Source organism: Rhinolophus sinicus, chromosome 3 (assembly GCF_057876585.1).
Source record: "Rhinolophus sinicus isolate RSI-liver-muscle chromosome 3, RSI-T2T, whole genome shotgun sequence".
In the NCBI taxonomy this organism is placed as follows: domain Eukaryota; kingdom Metazoa; phylum Chordata; class Mammalia; order Chiroptera; family Rhinolophidae; genus Rhinolophus; species Rhinolophus sinicus.
The window spans coordinates 156,441,579-156,461,025 of record NC_142503.1 but is presented as its reverse complement, the minus strand read 5'-3'; the positions used below and the strand labels follow the sequence as shown (position 1 = coordinate 156,461,025).

General features: G+C 47.7%; 1 protein-coding gene and 1 long non-coding RNA gene across 4 annotated transcripts; one reads left to right on the top strand and one right to left on the bottom strand.

The window, feature by feature from the left end:
* Window positions 1-320: 320 nt before the first annotated feature.
* On the top strand, window positions 321-14,352 carry UBAP1L (ubiquitin associated protein 1 like). 2 transcript variants are annotated; one of them, XM_019748689.3, is made up of 5 exons: window positions 321-984; window positions 6,094-6,648; window positions 8,908-9,075; window positions 11,831-11,932; window positions 12,880-14,352. In XM_019748689.3, the coding sequence occupies exons 1-5, from the start codon at window positions 865-867 to the stop codon at window positions 13,012-13,014; spliced, it is 1,080 nt and encodes a 359-aa protein (XP_019604248.3). In that variant the 5' UTR covers window positions 321-864; the 3' UTR covers window positions 13,015-14,352. The 2 variants fall into 2 exon arrangements, with proteins under 2 accessions (XP_019604248.3, XP_019604247.3); XM_019748688.3 differs by having other exon boundaries at window positions 465-984; window positions 8,869-9,075; window positions 12,880-14,346.
* LOC141570573 (uncharacterized) lies at window positions 7,007-18,323 on the bottom strand. Of its 2 annotated transcripts, none has more exons than XR_012494713.2 (5): window positions 18,023-18,323; window positions 15,754-15,815; window positions 9,770-9,862; window positions 7,416-7,475; window positions 7,007-7,143 (listed from the first exon to the last, which is right to left on the bottom strand). It is a non-coding gene; the product is annotated as an uncharacterized LOC141570573 (long non-coding RNA). The 2 variants fall into 2 exon arrangements; XR_016020867.1 differs by having other exon boundaries at window positions 15,775-15,815.
* Between the last annotated feature and the right edge of the window lie 1,124 nt (window positions 18,324-19,447).

Sequence of the window (19,447 nt, the reverse complement as noted above, 5' to 3'; positions counted from 1 at the left end):
TCTTTTTGCACTGGCTAGTACCACCAGTACAATGTTGAACAGAAGAGATGATGGGGACATCCTTATCTCAATTCCGATTTTGTGGATATCGTTCAGTATTTCACCATTACGTAGGGTGTTTGCTTTAGCTGTTTTAGAGATATTCTTTATTAGGTTAAGGAAATTCTATTCTATTCCTAAGTTGCTGAAAAAGTTTTTTTGTTGTTTCTTAAAATCATGAATAGGTATTGATTTTATCAAGCACTCTTTCTGCATCTGTGGAAATAGATAATTATATAATTTTCATTTTCTATTGATATTTATCTTTATTTCCATTGATTGATTTTGGAAAGCCAATCTCTCATTCCTGAAAAAAACCTCAACCTGGCAGTGTTGTATTTTTCTATCCATAATTATTTTTGTTAAGATTTTTTTTCATTTATGTTCATGAGAGATGGGCCTCTAATTTTCTTGTCAGTTTTGGTATCAAGGTGATGCTGAAATCAAAACGAGTTAGAAAGTAGTCCTTCTTTCCTGGAAGAATCTATGTGATTTGATATTTCTTCCTTAAACGTCTAGGTGAAAACTCTTTTGATGCAATGCTTTAGAACTAGAGTCGTAGATCGTGTTTTGGGAAATGATGGTCTAGAGCAAGACTTAAACATGCAATAGTCAATTTCTGTCAGTTTGAATGCCGTTGTTTTTATTCATTTCCTCCCTCGTCCAGCACTGGCCACTTCACCTTTTCCTTTCTGGCTGTGTGGGACTCACTACCCAGGAGAGTGCTGAGGCCATTTGAGGCCCAGTCCTCAGGACGACGCTCTCTCCCTGCCACTAGACTGCCTGCCCGAGTCTGGTGACACTTCTCCACACTCCTCTGACAGAATGAGTGCCCTCGATGGTGTCCCATTCAAGGTGCCCAAGGCCTTTGTGACAGGCACAGAGCCCCTCCCTGGACCAGAGCTCAGTGTCCCAGCCTGCAGGGAGCTTCTGCTGGGTTCTATGGTAAGTGTATCTGACTGTCTGTCTCCCAATCCCTGGGTCTGTGGGTCTGAGGCTGAGCCTTCTGGGACCTTGTTCCTTGATTTAAAAGGGCAGCCAGGCCTGCTCTGATATAGTCTGGGGAGTTTGGACATAACCCAAGAAGAAAAGGTGTTTCATGAAGAAGGCTGGTTGCCTGGTGATGGGGATTACTTAGTGGGTCTTATTTTAGCCTTAGGATAACTGGAAGGCTGCCTGTATGAAGTGACTAAGAGTCATTGCAAGGAGGTTCCAGTTGCTCTCTCCCTTATCAGCCTGCTGCCGTGTCTAAAATTCCACCATTAGAATCACTCCTTTGGGCAATAGCTCCAGAATTCTCTGTTAAAATGTAGACAGTTACCTGGGTCACATTAGAAGGTGTTACTATGCCCCAGGCCCAAAGCACGTCTTCCCTGGAGGCACCTTTCAAGCACCCCGTGCCCCGTGGTTCACACACTGGGAAGTGCACCTGGCGTATGCGGTCATATCACATCCGGCCTCGGGATAAACATGACTATTTAACTCCCTGGAGAGTCAAGTTGACTTGAAGATTTAGGGGGAACCTGTGGCGTTTATGTTATAACCGATGTATCATGGGGTAGAATATAAAATTCCCATGAATTTTTCAAAAATGAAACAAGATTGCAAAAACAGTGGAGCTGGTGTTGGGCCTCTTGGGATTGAGTCCTCAGACTCTTGTGTGCTCATCTCCACTGTCTGCGGGGCGCTTTGTAGAAAAGTTTGAGGATCTAGTTCCGCTCTCACTCATTTTGAGCATGAGGAACCTGAGGCCCACAGAAAGGACATGATTTGTCCAAAGTTAATGGCAAAACAAAAAGCCAGGTCCTGACTCCAGATCATTTTGTATTAGCTAAGGGCAGGATTGGAACAGGAGAGACACAGGACAGGTATTGATGGAAGGCAAAAGAGGGTTGCTGGAACGGCGGAGCTGAGAGCGCCGTCCAGGACGGAGAGGCCTGGGCAGGGTCAGGTAGAGGGGCCGGAGAGACCTGCGGGCACGGAAGCAGGATGCTCAGAGCAGGTTTGCTTCATCTGCAGACCCTGGAGTTACACTGAGGCTCCTCAGGACTGAAGTTTCCAGAACTGAAATAAGCTTTGTAAAGCCCAGCGCTCAGTGTCCAGGGCCCCGTGCTCTGTGGGGCAGGAGCTCTCGCTGTCCCCAGGCAGCCTGTGCTGTGGGCTCACTCTGGCAGTAGGCCTGTGTTGTTCAAAAGAGGAACTTGCTTTACTTAGCTCCAGTGGGGGTGGATTATCACACTTTTCCCCTCCCTGCTGAGCTCAAGCCAAGCTGGAAAGAGGCTATTCTGAAGGTGAAGTCTCCTCATAGCAGAAATGGGCACCCTTCTGCCAAGTCCCTGTCTAATGTCCCAGCAATGTGCTGACCTTGGCTCTGCCCCCTGCTCTCAAGATGGGCACCTGCACTCTCTTAAGCCTGTTTCCCTTCCTAAGCCTCCATTTCTTTAACTGCTGGGCCAAACTAACAAATAGAGAAGCACGAGACTCCAAGTATGATTTACAGCCTCTCCTGATAAGTCCTTCGAGTTCACTGAGCTGTATTCCATTTACAACAATGTTATACATAGTGATTAGATTACCAGACGAAGCTAACGTGGCCTAAAGAGAAAAATAATAACAGCTACCATTTATTGAGCACCTGTTATGCGCCAGGCCCGTGCCAGGTCCTCTTTATATGTTTACTCTTCTCTCTCATTTTTATGATCCTTTTAGCAGTTGCGTATTCCTACCCCATGGTGTAGGAAACCAAACCTCCCACCTGAGTGATCCCCAGGGTCACATGGCTTATGAGTGACACAGCCAGGATTCCAACACAAGTCTGTCAGAATCCCCTCTACCCTGCTCTTTTCCTAGGGGCTCTTCCTTCCATACTTAAAAGCCTCGACAAGTCTATGTTTTGTTGTTTCATAGTTTCCCTTTAATTAGAGTTAATTTTCCTTCATTTAACTTTTTTTTAATTAATCACTTTTTTTTAAATTGGGTGCATATTGGGGACCAGTATGTTTCTCCAGGGCCCATCAGCTCCAAATCGTTGTCCTTCAATCTAGTTGTGGAGGACGCAGCTCAGTTCCAAGTCCAGTCACTGTTTTCAATCTTTAGTTGCAGGGGGCGCAGCCCACCATCCCATGCGGGAATTGAACCTTCAACCCTGTTGTTAAGAGCTCGCGCTCTAACCAACTGAACTATCCGGCCACCCCTCATTTAATTTTTTAAAGAGAGAAAATATCTTCACACAATTTAAAACTGAAAAAAAAAAAAAAAAAAATGGTATAGAGCAGGGGTCGAAATTTTTTTGTAAAGGGCCAGGTAGTAAAAACTCTGGTAATTACTCAACTCTGCTGTTGAGGGAAAGAGCCATAGACATTAGGGAAAGGAAAAAGTGAGCATGGCTGTGTTCCCATAACACTTTATTTACAAAAGCAAGGTGGGGGTCAGTTTGGCCCCAGGCAGTTTGCTGACCCTGCCACTAACCTTCCCATCTGCCCTGGTCTCCACCTGCACCTCATCGCTGATGGCCTCTGTTACTCATTTTTAATGTATTCTTCTAGAGATTATTATGTGTGCATATATAAGCAAATATAGCTATTTCTTCCTTTTTTTAACACCGAAGGTAGCATTTCATATACACTGTTCTTCTTGATTTTTCCACTTGTTATATTTTAAGATCTTCCATATCTGTACATAGAAAGCTTCTTCAGTTTTGTTTGTCACTGCAGAATATTGCATTTTATGGATGCACCATACTTTAACAACAGAATCCCCTCTCGATGGACACTTAGGTTCTTCCCAGTCTTTTACCATTACAGACAATGCCGCAAGAAATGAGTATATGCAAATGTTCTTTTGAATTTGTTTGAATATATTACCAAATTGCCCTCCATAGGGGTTATACTGATTTACATCCCAACCAGCACCTACTAGAGGCCTTTATCATCTGCACTTCCAACTGAGTATCCTCAGGCTTTGGGTCTTTGCCAAGGAATAGGCGAATGGTATCTTGGTGTAGTTTTATTTTGTCTTCTCTTATCATGAGTGAGGTTAAGCAGCTTTTCCTGTGTTTAAGAGCCATCTGTATTTTCTTTTCTGTGGACTGTCCATATTTTGTCCATTCTCCTGCTGGGCTGTTGGTCTTTTTCTTACCTATTTCTAGGCACTCCCTATAGTAGTAAATTTAGCCCTTTGTCTGTGATGTGAGTGCTATCTCCCCCACTAGTTTGTCATCTGTCTTTGACCTTGCTTATAGGGTGTATTCGGCATGCAGATTTTACACATGTGCTTGTGTGCACTTTTATGGCTTCTGGATTTTGATTCAGAGTAAGAAAGCCTTTCCCCACTTGAGGTTATAAAGGATTTCTGTCCTATTTTCTTCTAATGCTTTTGTAGTTTTATATCACACATTTGAATCTTTCATCCTTTTGGAATTATCCTTGTGTATATAATGTGAGAATGCATCCAAAATTTTTTTGCCAGCTAGCTAACGCCATTTATTGACTAATTCCTCTTTTTCCCATTGCTTGAGATGCCATCTTTATTATTTACTAAAGCCCCATAGATATTAAGGGCTATTTCTGAACTTTCTATCCCATACCCTCATCTGTGCCAGTACCATAGTTTTAATTATGGATATTTTGTAATACAATAAAATATAATAAAACAGCTGGTAGGGTCAGCCTCCCCTTATTTATCTTTTTGTCTTTGGAGAGTTCCTTATTTATCTTTTTGTCTTTGGCTGTCCTTACTTGCTTTTCATATGAACTGTAGAATTCTTGATGAGTTCCATAAATCACATGTGTTGGTATTTTTATTGGGTCTTTGTATCATTTTATCCCTTAAGTCCTGCTGGCTGTCTCTTTATCTCTTAGTCTCTTTCTCTACAAGTCTGTCTCATCAGTTCTGAAGTTTGTCTTTTTCCCACCTCTATTTTTTACAACTTGCCTATTTCACTCCAATCTCTTTCTCTAACCACTTATTCTGCACACACTTGCTAATGTCCACTCTGTGCCAGGTCTGCCCTGGGCCCTGAGGATACAGAGGAACAAAATGCAGTCCTTGACCTCAGTCAGGGAGCCACACCGGGACAGCTATGTTAGGTTCCTCTCAGCAATGTCAGAGGTGGGAGGGGACAGTGCCGATGATCTAGTGCGTCTGTGTCTGTCTGTCTCCCCTTTCCCTCACACACACACCTCTTCCCCCAGCCTCTTTCTTCCTTAATTGGCCATCATAGAGCATTGAAATTGCCTTTAAATATTTTTAATGGCATTCTTTATTTCTGGTTCTTAATTTTAAAGGTAGGCAACAGGAATATTGTATTTTTGCCTCATTTATAAGCTCTCAAGTTAGAGTATTTATGTGCGCCCCAGATTGCTTTTTCAGGTGTCTGGATATGCAGTGGAGAGAGCATGACAGTCAGATGGACAGAGGACTCCCAGCTCAGCCGCTCACCACCAATCTGACCCCTCGCAAAAATTGTATTTTCTGAACCTAATTTTCACAATCTGGAAATGGGAATAACACTAGAACCTACTAAGTAGGGTTCAACAAAGATTAGCGCGTTTTACATTTCCTGGGTCCCAAAGTAACTTCAGATGGCAGCAAAAGGGGTGGGCGCAGGTATTACTCGGTAGGGAGGTTTATGTGCCTGGGCAGGCCTCCAAGGCTGACTGTTCTCTGGCAAATGGTGCTGGGCTCAAGTGAAAGCTTCTTTGCTAAGAACAAATTTTATTGGAGAAAGTTTTTAAGCCGCTATCGTTCAATTACATACTGAATGGCAAAGGGACTTAGATACAAGGTCTCACTACATTTCATTCTCTTAACCTGTTCCTCACTTAATCCCTCATGCAGAGTTTGCCATTAAACGTTTATTGATAGCCATCCACCACAGTGCTAGCTAAAACCGAGGGTAAGCGTGGGCTGTGATGGCTGCTTGGGGCTCAGAATCGGAAGTCGTGCAGGTCTGGCAAGTCTTTGGCTGAGCAGGGTCGGGGAGACCCGGGGTAGGGGTGTGCCCCGGGCCCTAGTTTGTTTGACCAAACGTCTCACGTTGCCTTCTCTCGGCAGCACGACTTCAGCCTGGAGAGAAGGACACTCTTCTGGGTGGAGGCTGTCCTCCGGGAACCCTGCAAGTTCCAATGTGATGTCCCCGGGACCGCGTCAGCCCCTCCCGCCTGGCTCTTGCTGGTCGGCCCCGAACGCGGGCTGCTGCCTGCGCCTGCCTTAGCCGAAGGCCCTGAGACCCGACCCCAAGAGCCGCCTGAGAAAGAGGAGGAGGAAGAGGAAGAAGCCTCCTCTGCTAGCGAGGAAAAGCCGGGTCCTTGCAGCCCCCAGCCCAGCACTCCAGGGAGCCCCAGCCGGGGCCATCACGGGTGCTCGCTGGACGTGCTGCGCGGAGTGAGATCAGAGCTGGCGGGGGCGCGGCGGCGGCTCTCCGAGGGCAGGACGGCCGCCCGCCCCCGCGCCCTCTTGCACCGCATCCGTCACCGGGCGCTGAGCCTCTGCCCCAGCTCGGCGCTGCCCGTGGACCCCACGCCCCCACTCGCCAGTGCACCCGCGCCACCCCCGCGGCCCTCCACAGCTGGCGCCATGCCCCCGCGGAGCCACAAGCCCACGGTCGCGGTAAGGAACCTGCCCTCTCAGCCAAGGCTGCAGCTCAGCGGTGAGGCCCCATAGTCATAGTCGGGGTCCCCAGCCTCAGTCCCCTCCTCTTCGCATTCCTCCTCCCTACCTTTTCCTGGTCTCACCTGGTCCTGGATCACGCTAGTAGTCTAACTGCGACCCTTTGCCAGAATCTTCCCTGCTCCGAGGGCCCCCATTCCGTTTCCCATTGTGCCTGCTTTGCCTCTTAGGGCACAAGGCGCATAACTGTAATTATTCAGTAGCTGTGTGTCTCTTCCAGGGGAATATGAGTTCTTTTAGGGCAGCGACTGGATCGCATTCATTTCAGAGCACCCAGCAGCAGACTTGGCCCATAGGGGGTGCTCAATGAATGTCTGTTGAAGTAATGAATGTGACTCAAACCTAGGGCTTCCCAGTGGGCAAGGCTTGCGGTAGAAGGGGTGAGCTGGAGGCTCAATCAAGCAATAGTCACGGTCCGTTAATTCCTGCGGGACACTGGGTTGGAAGAGACAAGATCAAAACCACAGGACAAGGAGAGCTGGCCAAGGGGGTGTGGGGCAAGGCGGTGCTGCCTTGTGTGGTGGGAGGGGTCAGGTGCTGAGAGACGGGTGAGGGTTGCTGCAGTCTGGGGAGACTTCAGGATGGAGTACGTGCTCCCAGAAGAACCGGGAGCAGAAGGGAACTGACCATGAAACCAGTGAAGCTTAAGCCTCAGGCCCCTCACTCTGTTCCTTCCAAGGCCTTGTACCTTGGAAGTTTATACTCACACTTGCGTGTCTTTCTTCTTTAAGAGATCCAAATTGCGTGAGTCTCAAACTCCACAAAACCTGGATCCAGAGCAGATGGGGTAGGTCAGGACTGATTGCAGGAGGTGGCAATTGGGCACAGCTCTCCGCCCCCAGCAGTCCCACAGGCAGACCAGGAGATGCAAAAGAATAAGGCCAACGTGAAATTAAATCCAAAAGAGACCTGAGGTCCAGCTTTCCCATTACTGCTGTGTGACCTTAGGCACGTCACTGAAGTGGTCTGAACCATCCCTTCTCTACCTGTAACGTGGGCCAGTAACCCTCCCACAGGAGCAAACAGAGAAGAGGCTCTGTGAACTTGACCGGCCACGCCCATATCAAGGACCGGACATTGATGCCAGGATGGCTCTTGTCTTGTCTACTTTAAATTAACTCTAGCAACAACATGGGGCGTGGGGGGGGAGGGTTGGGGGGGGATCGGGGCAGATGTTCTGTAGAGGAGGAAATTGAGGCAAAAAGCAGCTAGGAATCTTTTTCAAGGTCACAAGAGTAGACTCAGATCCTAAGACTTGGATGTTTTCTACTCTGTGGATAAAGGGCAGACTCAAGGGTGAGGTCATGGTAGAGAAACCCCTGAGTGCAGATGGGAATGTGTGGGGAATTCATTTGTGTCATACACACACACACACACACACACACACACACACACACACAGCCCCAGGAGCCAGGGCAGCAGCTAGGCTTTCCTTAGGGAGGAGGGGACGAGGTGGTGCGTTCAGGGCTGGCAGACAAGTGCTTCTTCATGGGGGAAGAGTTAGGGGTAATGCCTGCCAGACCGATTGAAATGCCTTGAAGTCACTCACCTTAGCCCAGAGTCTGTGGGGGTCTCCCCAGCACCATAGCTGTGCCCAGTTTCTACCCGGCTCCATGCCCTGCCAAGCCTCAGCCCATCTAAATTCAAGAAGGGAGGAGGTCTGGCTGGGAAGATCCCCCTAGGTATGGGGTAAAGAACCCTGGATTTGATACTAAGTAGGTTCAGGTCCCAAATGTGTGTTATTTACCAGGTCGTTCACTTCTCTGAACCTTGATTTCAATATCTGTAAAATGGGATAACAGGATGGACCTATCATATTTCTATTGCAGAGTTATTCTAAGCAATAAATGAAATATTATCATGTACTGGCAGTTTCTGTTGCCAGGCTCTTTGCTAATCAGTTTTCTCACATTCTCATTTAAGCCTTGGAACAAACCTTGAGGTATCTAGTATAGTGTCCTCCATTTTACACATGAGTAAATTGAGTAAACAGTAGAAAGCTGAGATTTGAACCCGGGTCTTCAGGACTCCAAACTCTCCACAGTATTAGCCCCTACACTCTGTATAGAAGATGGCATGCAAAGGCACCTTTAAAAATGTCCTGCCCAGCCAGGTATTGTCTCCAGTGATAAATGACACATCAGCTTGTCTTTTTTTCAGCCCCTCAGCCCATATACCTGCCTGCCACCTCTTGGGCAGGCACCCCAGTCTCTCATCACCCACAGATTGTACCCTGATTCTGCTGACCTGCTATCCGCCCTGAGCCAAGAGGAGCAAGACCTCATCGGGCCAGTGGTCGCCCTGGGGTATCCCACGCACAGGGCCATCATGGCTTTGCAGAAGACAGGGCGGCAGAGCCTGAGCCAGGTGAGTGGGGCCCAGAGCTGGGGGCTGTGAGCTGGAGACAGGCAAGTGGGGGGCCCAGAGGAGTGGGGGGCCCAGAGCTGGGGGCTGTGGAGCTGGAGCCAGGCGAGTGGTCACGTGATTTTATCTTTAATTTAAATAAATTTGCTTCCTTCTCTTTAGAGGCAGAATCTCACCCTGACATTAATTATTGGGGATTGTGAACAAGTTTAAAGACCCTAATACTACCTTCTCCATAGCAGTTTATCAGGAATCCTCATGTCCATTTGGGGAGTCTCGATATTCTATTCCTATCCTGGTCTTTGCCCCAAATACAGGGTGCTGGAGCTTTGGGCAGCCAAGAATCTCTCCGGAACTGCCCAATAGAACTTTTTGGAGTGAGAGAGACGTTTCATACCTATGTTGTCCAACACAGTATCCACTAGCCATGTGTGGTTACTTGAAATGTGGCTAGTGTGACTGAGAATTTTAATTGTAATTTAAATTTAAATTAAAATAGCCACATATGGCTACTTGCTAACATATTGGATGGCGCAGCTCTAACCACTTCCCTCAACTAATGGTTTACCCATACCCATATCCACTTCTCTCTCTTTCTGTTCACCCATCCATCCATCCATCTGGTGAACAGTTTTATGGGGCACTTCCTGGGTGTTTAGATGCAGTTAGGTGCCATGGTGGAAAACAAGGTACATACAAACCACTGTTGTAGGTTGGGTTCCCCAGGAAGCAGACTCTGATGGAGCTTGGCATGCAGGGTAGTTGTTAAGAAGACCCTTGGGCTCAGCTCCTGGAGAAGGAAGTGGACAGACGCAGGAGTGAGTAGATGGAGGTGAGCTGTGTAGACCCAACCACAGTGTCAGCCAAGCCCACAGCTCTGGAGAATTAACGGGCCTTCAGGGTCATCCTAACTGGGGCTGCCCACCCTGCCTGGACCTCAGTTTCCTCAACTGTGCAAGGAGGGCTTGGCTGGGTGGTTTTCCAAATGTGCTCAGAACAAGGTCTGTGTATCCTGGGGCAGGTGCTTGGACAGCTTAGAAGCTAAAACAGTTTGAAAACCATTAGTCTATATTATCCGTGCTTTCTGCCCAGCTCTGACAGTCTGCAGAAACCCAACCTGTTTCTTCTCCATGTATACCCATAATTCTTGTGGTCTGAAGCCTTTATTTGGCACCAACTCCCTATAAATCCTGCTTTGATTTGCCTGGCACTCACAGTTTCCCATATCTGGTTTATCTCCCCCACTGAGCTGTGAGCTCTTTAAAGGTGGCTTTTAATTCACTTTACATCACAGCATGTATTTATTGAGTCCCTCTGCCTGCCATGCTGGGTGCTGAGGACACAGTGGTGAATAAGACTGACACAACCCTTCCCTCATGGAGCAAAAAGTTAGTGGATGAGCGAGATGAGAAAGACAAAATTGTATGTGCTGTGGTAGGGGAAGCACCAGGCATGGCGCCTTGGAAACGGGGCAGAGAGGGTCCCAGGCAAGAGGAGTGAGGCTGGCCTTGGCAAGGGAGCCAGATATGCAGAGACCCAGGGGATTGGGGGAGGAGCTGAGGTGACTGACGGGCAGGAACAGGCCTTTCGGTCCTAGTTGGGAGGCAGCACTTGATCCTGAGGGCAAAAGCAGCCCCTGAGGACTAAGCAGGTAGTGACCTGCACAGGTTATCCGCCCCGCGGGATCCTCGTCTGTCTCTTCCCCGTTCCAGCACCTGTGCAGGACTGTAGCATAGTGGGGGCTCTTGCAGCCCTGGGTGGCAGAGATGTACGAGACCAGACAATTAAGTTCGCGAACTCATCCTAGAAAAAGTGCTACGTACTTTGCTGAATATCACTATGGTCACCTTCGAAGTACTCCCCCCCGGGAAGCTATGCACCGAAGCCAGTGCCCAGTCCACCCTTCAGAGCAATTTGGGAACTTTTTCTGGAATGGCCGTCAGAGCTGTCGTCGTATTACCCTTGATGTCCTGAATGTCACCTAAATGTCTTCCTTTCAATATTTCCTTTATCTTCGGGTAAAGAAAGAAGTCATTGGGGGCCAGATCAGGTGAGTAGGGAGGGTGTTCCAATAAAGTTATTTGTTTACTGGCTAAAAACTCCCTCACAGACAGTGCCTTGTGAGCTGGTGCATTGTCGTGATGCAAGAGCCAGGAATTGTTGGCAAGAAGTTCAGGTCATTTTTGTCTACCTTTTTCATGCAGCCTTTTCAGCACTTCCAAATAGTAAACTTGGTTAACTTTCCAGTTGGTACACATTCATCATGAATAATCCCTCTGATATCAAAAAAGATTAGCAATATCGTTGCAACAGGTTCATGAACTTAATTCGACCTCGTATTTGTCTGGGGGTGGGGTGGGGGTGCACTGGTGTGGATGAGTAAGGAGTCACCTTCACACAGGTGGGTGCTCTCTAGGGAAGATGAGCAGGTTGGGGGTGGTGGTGGGTGAGACACTCCCCACTTGGGTTCTGGGAACACCTTAGCTCACCCTGACAGCCCTTTTCCTGGATTCCAGCCTGCAGTTTGGGACAGTTGTTGAGGATTTGCTGTCCACCTGTCTGCAGGTCCCTACAGGAGACCTCTATCCCTCTTCTATTGGCTCATGGGCTTTCTGGGGCCATGTTGTATGCCAGGAGTTGGCTGATCAGCCTGGCCCGAGCTCAGGCCTTAACGGGGTCCTCAGCTGCCTACTCTACCCCATCTGCTGCCCTGCCTTTCCTCTTACCACCCCTCCTTCTTTGCCCTTTTCCGTACCAGTTTCTCAGCTACCTCAGCGCCTGCGACCGGCTGCTGCAGCAGGGCTATGACGAGGGCCTGGTGGAGGAGGCCATGGAGATGTTTCAGTTCTCGGAGAGCCAGGTCAGCAGGCTGCCTGCCTGAGCTGCAGGGGCAGGGAGGAGGGGTCACACACACAGTAGCCTGGCATGCAGGGGCGCACAGCGCCAGAGCCAGCCTGGGGGCCATAAGGAGGTAGCCTGCTTGTTCAGCCCTGGGGAGAAGGAGACAGCCAAGGGAGATGAAGCGTGGGAAGGAGAGGGGTAAGGGTGGGGAGGGAAACTGGAGGCAAGGCTTTTGTGTTATTTAGATGAATCAATACAAAAAGTGTTATTGAATGCCACCGTTTTGTTAGACACCCAGATAGGAGCCACAGGCAGCACAAAGAGGCCTGAACTCTGCTCGAGGAGTTTGCCACCTGCCTGCAACCCAGAAAACAGGCAGCTCTGGGCCCAGGAGTACATTCTGAGTGCCCACTGAATATGACCTGTCCACAATCAGCAGCTGGTGCAGGCTCGCTGAGCAGCTCTTCACAGAGGCTGAAGGAGAGACATGGGGGTGGGAGAGATACAGAGGAGGAGGGAGGGAGGAGAAACAGGGAAGTTTCACGCACTGGGGCCAGAGAAGGAAGGAAAGTGGAGGCTGTGCTATGTGATACCTCGGCAAGGTTTGGGGCCTGGGCAGAGACCCCAGGCTGTGTATCCGCTGACCACCAGTATTTGGCCTCCTTCTTCCTGCCCCAGCACCCAAGCACATACAGTCAGGAGTGAGCTGGAGGAGGGAAGTAAAACCAGGACCGAGCCAGTGGCCAGGCTGGGGCCTCCTTCCTTGGTACAGAAAGGGAGGTCTGAACCCATGTCACCTCAGAAGTCCAGGGAAAATGCAGGTGCTGCCCAGGAGCAGGGTCACCTAGCCTGAGGGGGCCACAGCTTTCTGGGAGTGGATACAGAGGGCACCAGGCAGGGGGTTCCCCAGGTTGGCGGCCAAGCCTCCCCGAGTTCCCACTGCGCTCTCTGCCTCCCCTTTCTCAGGCAGGGGAATTCCTGCGCCTCTGGGCACAGTTCAGCGACATGGGCTTCCAGCAGGACCGGATCAAGGAGGTGCTGCTGGTCCATGGCAATCACCAAGAGCAAGCCCTGGAGGAGTTGGTGGCCTGTGCCCAGTGACCACTGGGCACTGCGATGCCTGGGCATCCCAAACCGATGCTAGACCTGACAATCCCTTCTAACTGTAGACCACATAAGAATGACAAAGCGATGCATGCTCATTGTAAACATGCAAACAATACCAAGGGTGAGAGCAAATACTATAGGGGACGCAAAACTTGATCCATCTTAGGTTTTCAGCTGGACCGATTGATTCACAGGAGAAAAACTAACAGTTTGTTAAGGCATACAGCACGCATCATGGGGGAAAAACCTCAATGAAAAGTAACTCAAAGCAGAAGCTTAGAATCCGGCTTATATAGCATCTTCAACAAAGAGCACATTTGTAGAGAAATAACAGGATAAAGGAAATCAATTTTTAGGCTTCTAAGCATGGCATATTGTTGGAAGGTAGATATATGGGAGGGAACTAATTGAGTAAGGTTTGTTTGCAGATTCCTCTGGCGCAAACCTAGGAGGATAAGAATCTATCTCCAGGCAAAGGGAATTTATATCCTTCTTTAGACAAAGAAGGGTAGGAAGAGCTTTTCTTGCATTTGCTGCTTCTTAACTGGCTTCAGCTCAAAATAATTTTTATGTCAAAGAAGCACATTTTGGAGTCACATTCTGGTTTCCTTCAATACCAAATGAATGACCTTAAAAAGTTGAAAATGGTTGCCTATGGGGAGGGGCTGATGGGGGAGCATGGATGAGGAGCTGTGTTTTTTCATACAAGCCTTGTAAAACTACCTGTTTTTAACTCTTTAAACTGTGTGCATTAGTAACTTTGATTTTAAGAAAATTAAAACAAAACCAAAAAAAAGATGTGCAATTCTTTTGGGTCCAGTAGGCTCCTGGTCTCGGTGTGGAGAGAACATCTGACTGTTGGTCCAAAGATCTAATTTCAGATTTTTGGTCCTGTTGATGACTGGCTGAAGACCTCTTTGGGCCTCAGTTTACCCAAGAAAAGTGGAGAGATTAGACCTGGCTGCTATTCATGAGAATCCCCTGGGGAGTTTGTTGGAAAGTGCCAGGCCCCTCTCCTGGATTATCTGATTCAGAGAGTCCAACTTGGCGGCTCCTAGGAATCTGTTTTGTTTTTATAAGAAGCTCTCTTGGGATTCCTTTTTAAAATTGTTTTTTATCCACCCCTTTCACCCATTTCTCCCATACCCACCCCCCAACCCCTACCGCCATCTCTGGCAACCACGAATCTATTCTCTGTATATGTGAACTTGGTTTTTATTTTTAGATTCCACATATGAGAACATACCGTATTTGTCTTTCTCTGTCTGACTTATTTTACTTAGCATGATGTCCTTGAGGTCCATTCATATTGTCACTAATGGCAAGATTTCATTCTTTTTTATAGATGAATAATATTCCATTATATATATATATATATATATATATATATATATATATATATATATATATACATATATATATACATACACACACACACATACATATATATTTATCTATTCATCTATTGATGGCCACTTAGGTTGTTGCTGTACCTTGGCTATCATAAATAATGCTGCAATGAATATGGGGGTGTATATATCTTTTTTAATTAGTGTTTTCATTTCTTTGGATAAATACCCAGAAGTGGAATTGCTGGATCATATGGTAGTTCTATTTTTAACTTTTTAAACAGAACCTCCATCCTGTTTTCCATAGTGGCTGCACCAATTTACAATCCTACTGACAGAATAACATTGTTCCTTTTTCTCCACATCCTCGCCAACACTTATTTCTTCTTTTTGATAACAGCCATTCTGACAGGTGAGAGGTGATATCTCATTGTGGTTTTGATTTGTGTTTCCCTGATGATTAGTGATGCTGAAGCACCTTTTCATGTACCTTTTGAGCATGGGCATCTGTGTGTCTTTTTTGGGAAAATGTCTGTGTAGATCTTCTGCCTATTTTTTCAATCAGATTGGGTTTTTTTGCTATTGAGTTGTTTGAGTTCTTTATATATTTTGGATTTTAACCCCTTATCAGATACATGATTTGTAAATATTTTCTCCCATTCATTAGGTTGCATTTTATTGATGGTTTCTTTGCTGTGCAGAAGCTTTTTAGTTTGATTGGCTCACACTTATTCATTTTTGCTTTCAGTAGCATATCCAAAATATCATTGCCAAGACCTGTGTCAAGAAGGTTACTGCTTGTTTTCTTCTAGGAGTTTTATGGTTTCAGGCCTTCCATTCAAGTCTTTAATCCATTTTGAGTTAATTTTTGTGTATGGTATAAGATAATGGTCGAGTTTCATTCTTTTGCATGTGGCTGTCCAGTTTTCCCAATACTATTTATTGAAGAGACTGTCCTTCTCCCATCATATACTCTTGGCTCATTTGTCATAAATTAATTGACCATATATGTGTGGGTTGATTTCTGGGCTTTCTATTCTGTTCCATTGATCTATGTGTCTGTTTTTATGCCAACATCTCTGGGGATTCTTATTCAGGGTAATAAGCCCATGTCCAGTGTGTGACCCTCAGGGACAGCGAGTCTGTGTCCCCTTCTGCTCTGACAATCTGTGGTCCTACATCAGTCTGTCCTCATTTAGGGTGTGGGCAGGTTGGGCCCGGAGTTTTCTCTAGTCACCCCAGGCCTACCCTCTGGAGTTCCCCAGGGATTGAGGGGACCAGTTGCTAGAGCTGCCTAGGACTCAGGCAAACAGAGGTCAGATGCCAAGACACAGGTGCCCCTGCCCTTCCCAGCTGGCCCTGTGCAAAGGCCTGCAGCACTTACCACAGAATCAGAACTTCTTACCCGCTATACCTAGCAAACAGGTCTGGACCTAGAGCTGAAGCCTGTAAAAAAAAAAAAAAAAAAAAAAAAAATCTTCCACGTTTCTCAGCTTCAACCCTGACACCTTATCTGAATGTACAGCAAGGATTCTGCATGCCTACATAGACCTAAACAGCAAGTCTGGGACTAACCCAGGTCTCCTGAGGTGCATCAAGCCCCTGCATGCTTTCCACTAAGTCTTGATGCCTGCCAACTTGAAATCGCATTAAAAATAGTCTCTGGTCTTAAAACTTGCTTTGAATTACTTGCAACAATGCAAAGCTATTTGAGAAAATCAGCAAAATGTCATAAAGTTGGCCAAAAATTAAACCGCATTTGGAAAAGATAGTAAAATTCAATTTCGATTTCTAAGATGTAATGTTAAAGCCAAAGCTATTAATGTTTTGATTAAAGTAATCTGGCCTCAGTCTGCCACTTTATTAAGCCCCCTTGTTTAGTGGCAACCAGTTGACAGGCCCCTCACGCACGTCACATGCCCTCCTCCCATACCACTCCACCCATCCTTCTGCCACCTACCCCAAACATTCCCATCCCTAGAATGCTCTTGCTTGATTAAAAAAATGAAACATGGGGGCTGGCCCAGTGGCTCAGGCGGTTAGAGCTCCATGCTCCTAACTCCGAAGGCTGCTGGTTCGATTCCCACATGGGTTGCTGGTTCAACTCCTCAAGTCATGCAAGGGATGGTGGGCTCCGCCCCCTGCAACTAAGATTGAACATGGCACCTTGAGCTGAGCTGCCACTGAGCTCCAGGATGGCTCAGCTGGTTGGAGCGTGTCCTCTCAACCACAAGGTTGCCGGCCCTGCAACTAGAAACGGGAACTGGACCTGGAGATGAGCTGCACCCTCCACAACTAAGACTGAAAGGACAACAACTTGAAGCTGAACGGCATCCTCCACAACTAAGATTGAAAGGACAACAACTTGACTTGGAAAAAAGGCCTGGAAGTACACATTGTTCCCCAATAAAGTCCTGTTCCCCTCCCCAATAAAAAAAAAAGAAACATGAAGGCATCATTTTTAGTTTAAAACACTCTTAGCCAGTAGAATAGTGTGGTAGTTAAAGGCATGGGCTCTGAAGTCAGACCTGGGCTGAAACTACAGTCCTCTCACAAACTAGCTGTGTGTCCTTTTGAAAGTCACATAACCTCTCTGTGCCTCAGTTCCTTACCCATCATATAGGAATACTGAAACTTCCCAACTAGGTTGATTGAACAGGATAGCACACAGGAAGCTGTCGCATGGTATCTAGTAGCTATTTACTTATTTATACATATTTATACCCTGCCTTGTTCAGGTAAGGAGCACCACCGTTATTCTAATCATCCTCCTCATCATTGTTATGGTTAACAAATCTCCAATATTTATAACTGAATTCAGAAAACCTGGGAGAACCTCTTCCTATCTCTGGTCAGAGGGTTTAAGGAGGTGGCTGGAGCAAAGGATTCTGGGAGTGCCACCTGGGAGAAGGTTAATCTACAGCTAATACTAAGGGTCAGGTAGCTGCATTTGGTGGCCCCTTGAAATAGCAGATGACACAGTCAGCTCCCTGAGGGCAGGGTCTCAACAAGGTGACCCTTGGAGAGGAAGCCAGGATGGCAGAGTCAGGGCAACAGGTGGTGAAACAAGGCCTGACCCAAGGCTGCAGAATGAAGCAAGTTCTGCCTTGCTTCTTTCACTTCGGTCCCTTTATACTCTGTCTCCTCTCCTATGTCCCCCCTGTGTTCCATCAGAGGCCCAGTGCCAGCAGATAGAAGAAGGCCTCCTGACTCTGATGTGGGGGAGGGTTGGGGGGGTGTTTTATAAACTATTTCAGGCTGAAATTTCAAGTTCTTGATGTGTTTCCTTCCCAGGGAAATACGCGTATTGCCCCCATCTAGCTGACCCTTCTGCCTCCTCATAGGGAGCTTTGTGGTTACGCTGGGCACCCCAGGATAGTCCGGAATAATCTCCCATCTCAAAATCCTTCACTTAATCATATCTGCAAAGTCCCTTTTACCATGTAAGGTGACAATTCAAGGGATGAGGACATGGACATCTTCAGGGAACCATTCAGCCTAGCACAGAGGGGCAATGCTTGACCCAAACTAATATATAACTAATGGAGGAATTTCAGGCGGTCACATCAGGGAGTTTTGTTGTGTTTCTGTATTATTCTTTATACAAGGGACAGTCCTATTTTGGAGCAGAATGACGGTAGAGCAGGCCTTACCTAGAGGTCAGGGTCTCAAGCAAGGCTGGATCCTCCCCAGGCTCAAGCTGATACAGCTGGCTCCACTTCTCTCTCGCCTCTGCTAGGAGCTTCTGGGACTCTTGCTTCAACTTGAGTCAACGTCCTGCAGCTGACAACATTCTCCTGGTACTGGGTACAGGGCCAGCTGAGGGGCTGCCAGAGCCTTGTCTTGGCCCTGACCCTTCCACTCTGGGGATGGTGGAGGGGGGATGCACCCTTAGGTTCTAGCTGGCCTCCCAGGATCAAGTGTAGAAGGCAGGAGCTTACTCTTCCCGGTCCCTCCTCCCCCCTCGGCCCCCTTCCTTCCTATGTCCTCCCAGCCCCTCTCCCTAGCCTGACCTCTAGCTGCCCTGTCCTCCTGTCTTATCTGGTGATTAGAGAATTCCTTTATGGGAGCCTGCAGGGAACACGCTTTGCCTTTTAAGAGGATTTAGGGAGAGGACAATGCTTAATCATGAATAGTGGCTCATAAATGTTGGGGTTTGGAGCCCAGTAAAAGCTGGCAAAGGGGAGGGGTGACCCTCCCAGCTCTTCTTCTCATCTGACCATCCCTGCTGTCTCTAGGTAAGACTCACTGCCAAGACGATTTGGGGTTGTGGGGAGCTCAGGAAAGTCTTTTCTTTTTTTAAATTTTTATTGGGGAATATTGGGGAACAGCGTGTTTTTCCAGGACCCATCAGCTCCAAGTCAAGTCGTTGTTTTCAATCTGGTTGTGGGGAGCACAGCTCACTGGCTCATGTGGGAATTGAAGCGGCGACCTTGGTGTTATGAGCACCGCACTTTAACCACTGAGCCAACGGGCCACCCCCTCTGAAAGTCTTTTCTAATGAGGGTTGGGGGAGGCTTCTAGAGCCCCTCCCTCAGTACAAGGACCGCCTGCTGCACACTCTCCTTACCCTCAGATCCTAAGGGCCAGAGCTGTATTCCCAGACATGCTGTGGTCAGAGGAATGCTTGGACAACCAGGACTCTCCCAGAAACTCTCACACGCACTCACCCCCACTGTCCTCAAGGGGTGTAAACCCCCTGCCCCAGGCATTATCTGGAGGAGTTTGGCAGGTGCTGGGGACAAGGGTGACCCTGAATGGGGCAAGAACGGATTGCTCAGCTCGACTCAAAGGCAGGGCCCACTCAACCACCAAATCCTTTGTTAAGCCCCGACTGTGCACTCAGCCCTGCACTAGACCCTCGGAGAAGAAGTTACCCCTGCATTCCAGGTGCTACAGCCCAGCTGATGAGCCACAACTACTACCAAAGAACCATTCACGTACTAATTTTCCACCCAGCAAACCTTTATTGCATACCAGCTGGGTGCCAGGCCCTGCTGGGCCCTGGACTGGGGGAAGGTGGGAAGAATGAGAAATGGCCTGTCCTGAAGTGAAAGGTTTCCCAGTGCAAGGCTGGG

What these genes read in the sequence shown, in the direction of transcription:
- UBAP1L (XM_019748688.3), top strand. Translation starts at nt 865, where the DNA reads ATGAGTGCCCTCGATGGTGTCCCATTCAAGGTGCCCAAGGCCTTTGTG. An exon ending in AGCTTCTGCTGGGTTCTATG is followed by an intron (nt 985 to 6,093) that starts GTAAGTGTATCT and finishes TTCTCTCGGCAG; the next exon opens with CACGACTTCAGCCTGGAGAG. An exon ending in GGCGGCAGAGCCTGAGCCAG is followed by an intron (nt 9,076 to 11,830) that starts GTGAGTGGGGCC and finishes TTTCCGTACCAG; the next exon opens with TTTCTCAGCTACCTCAGCGC.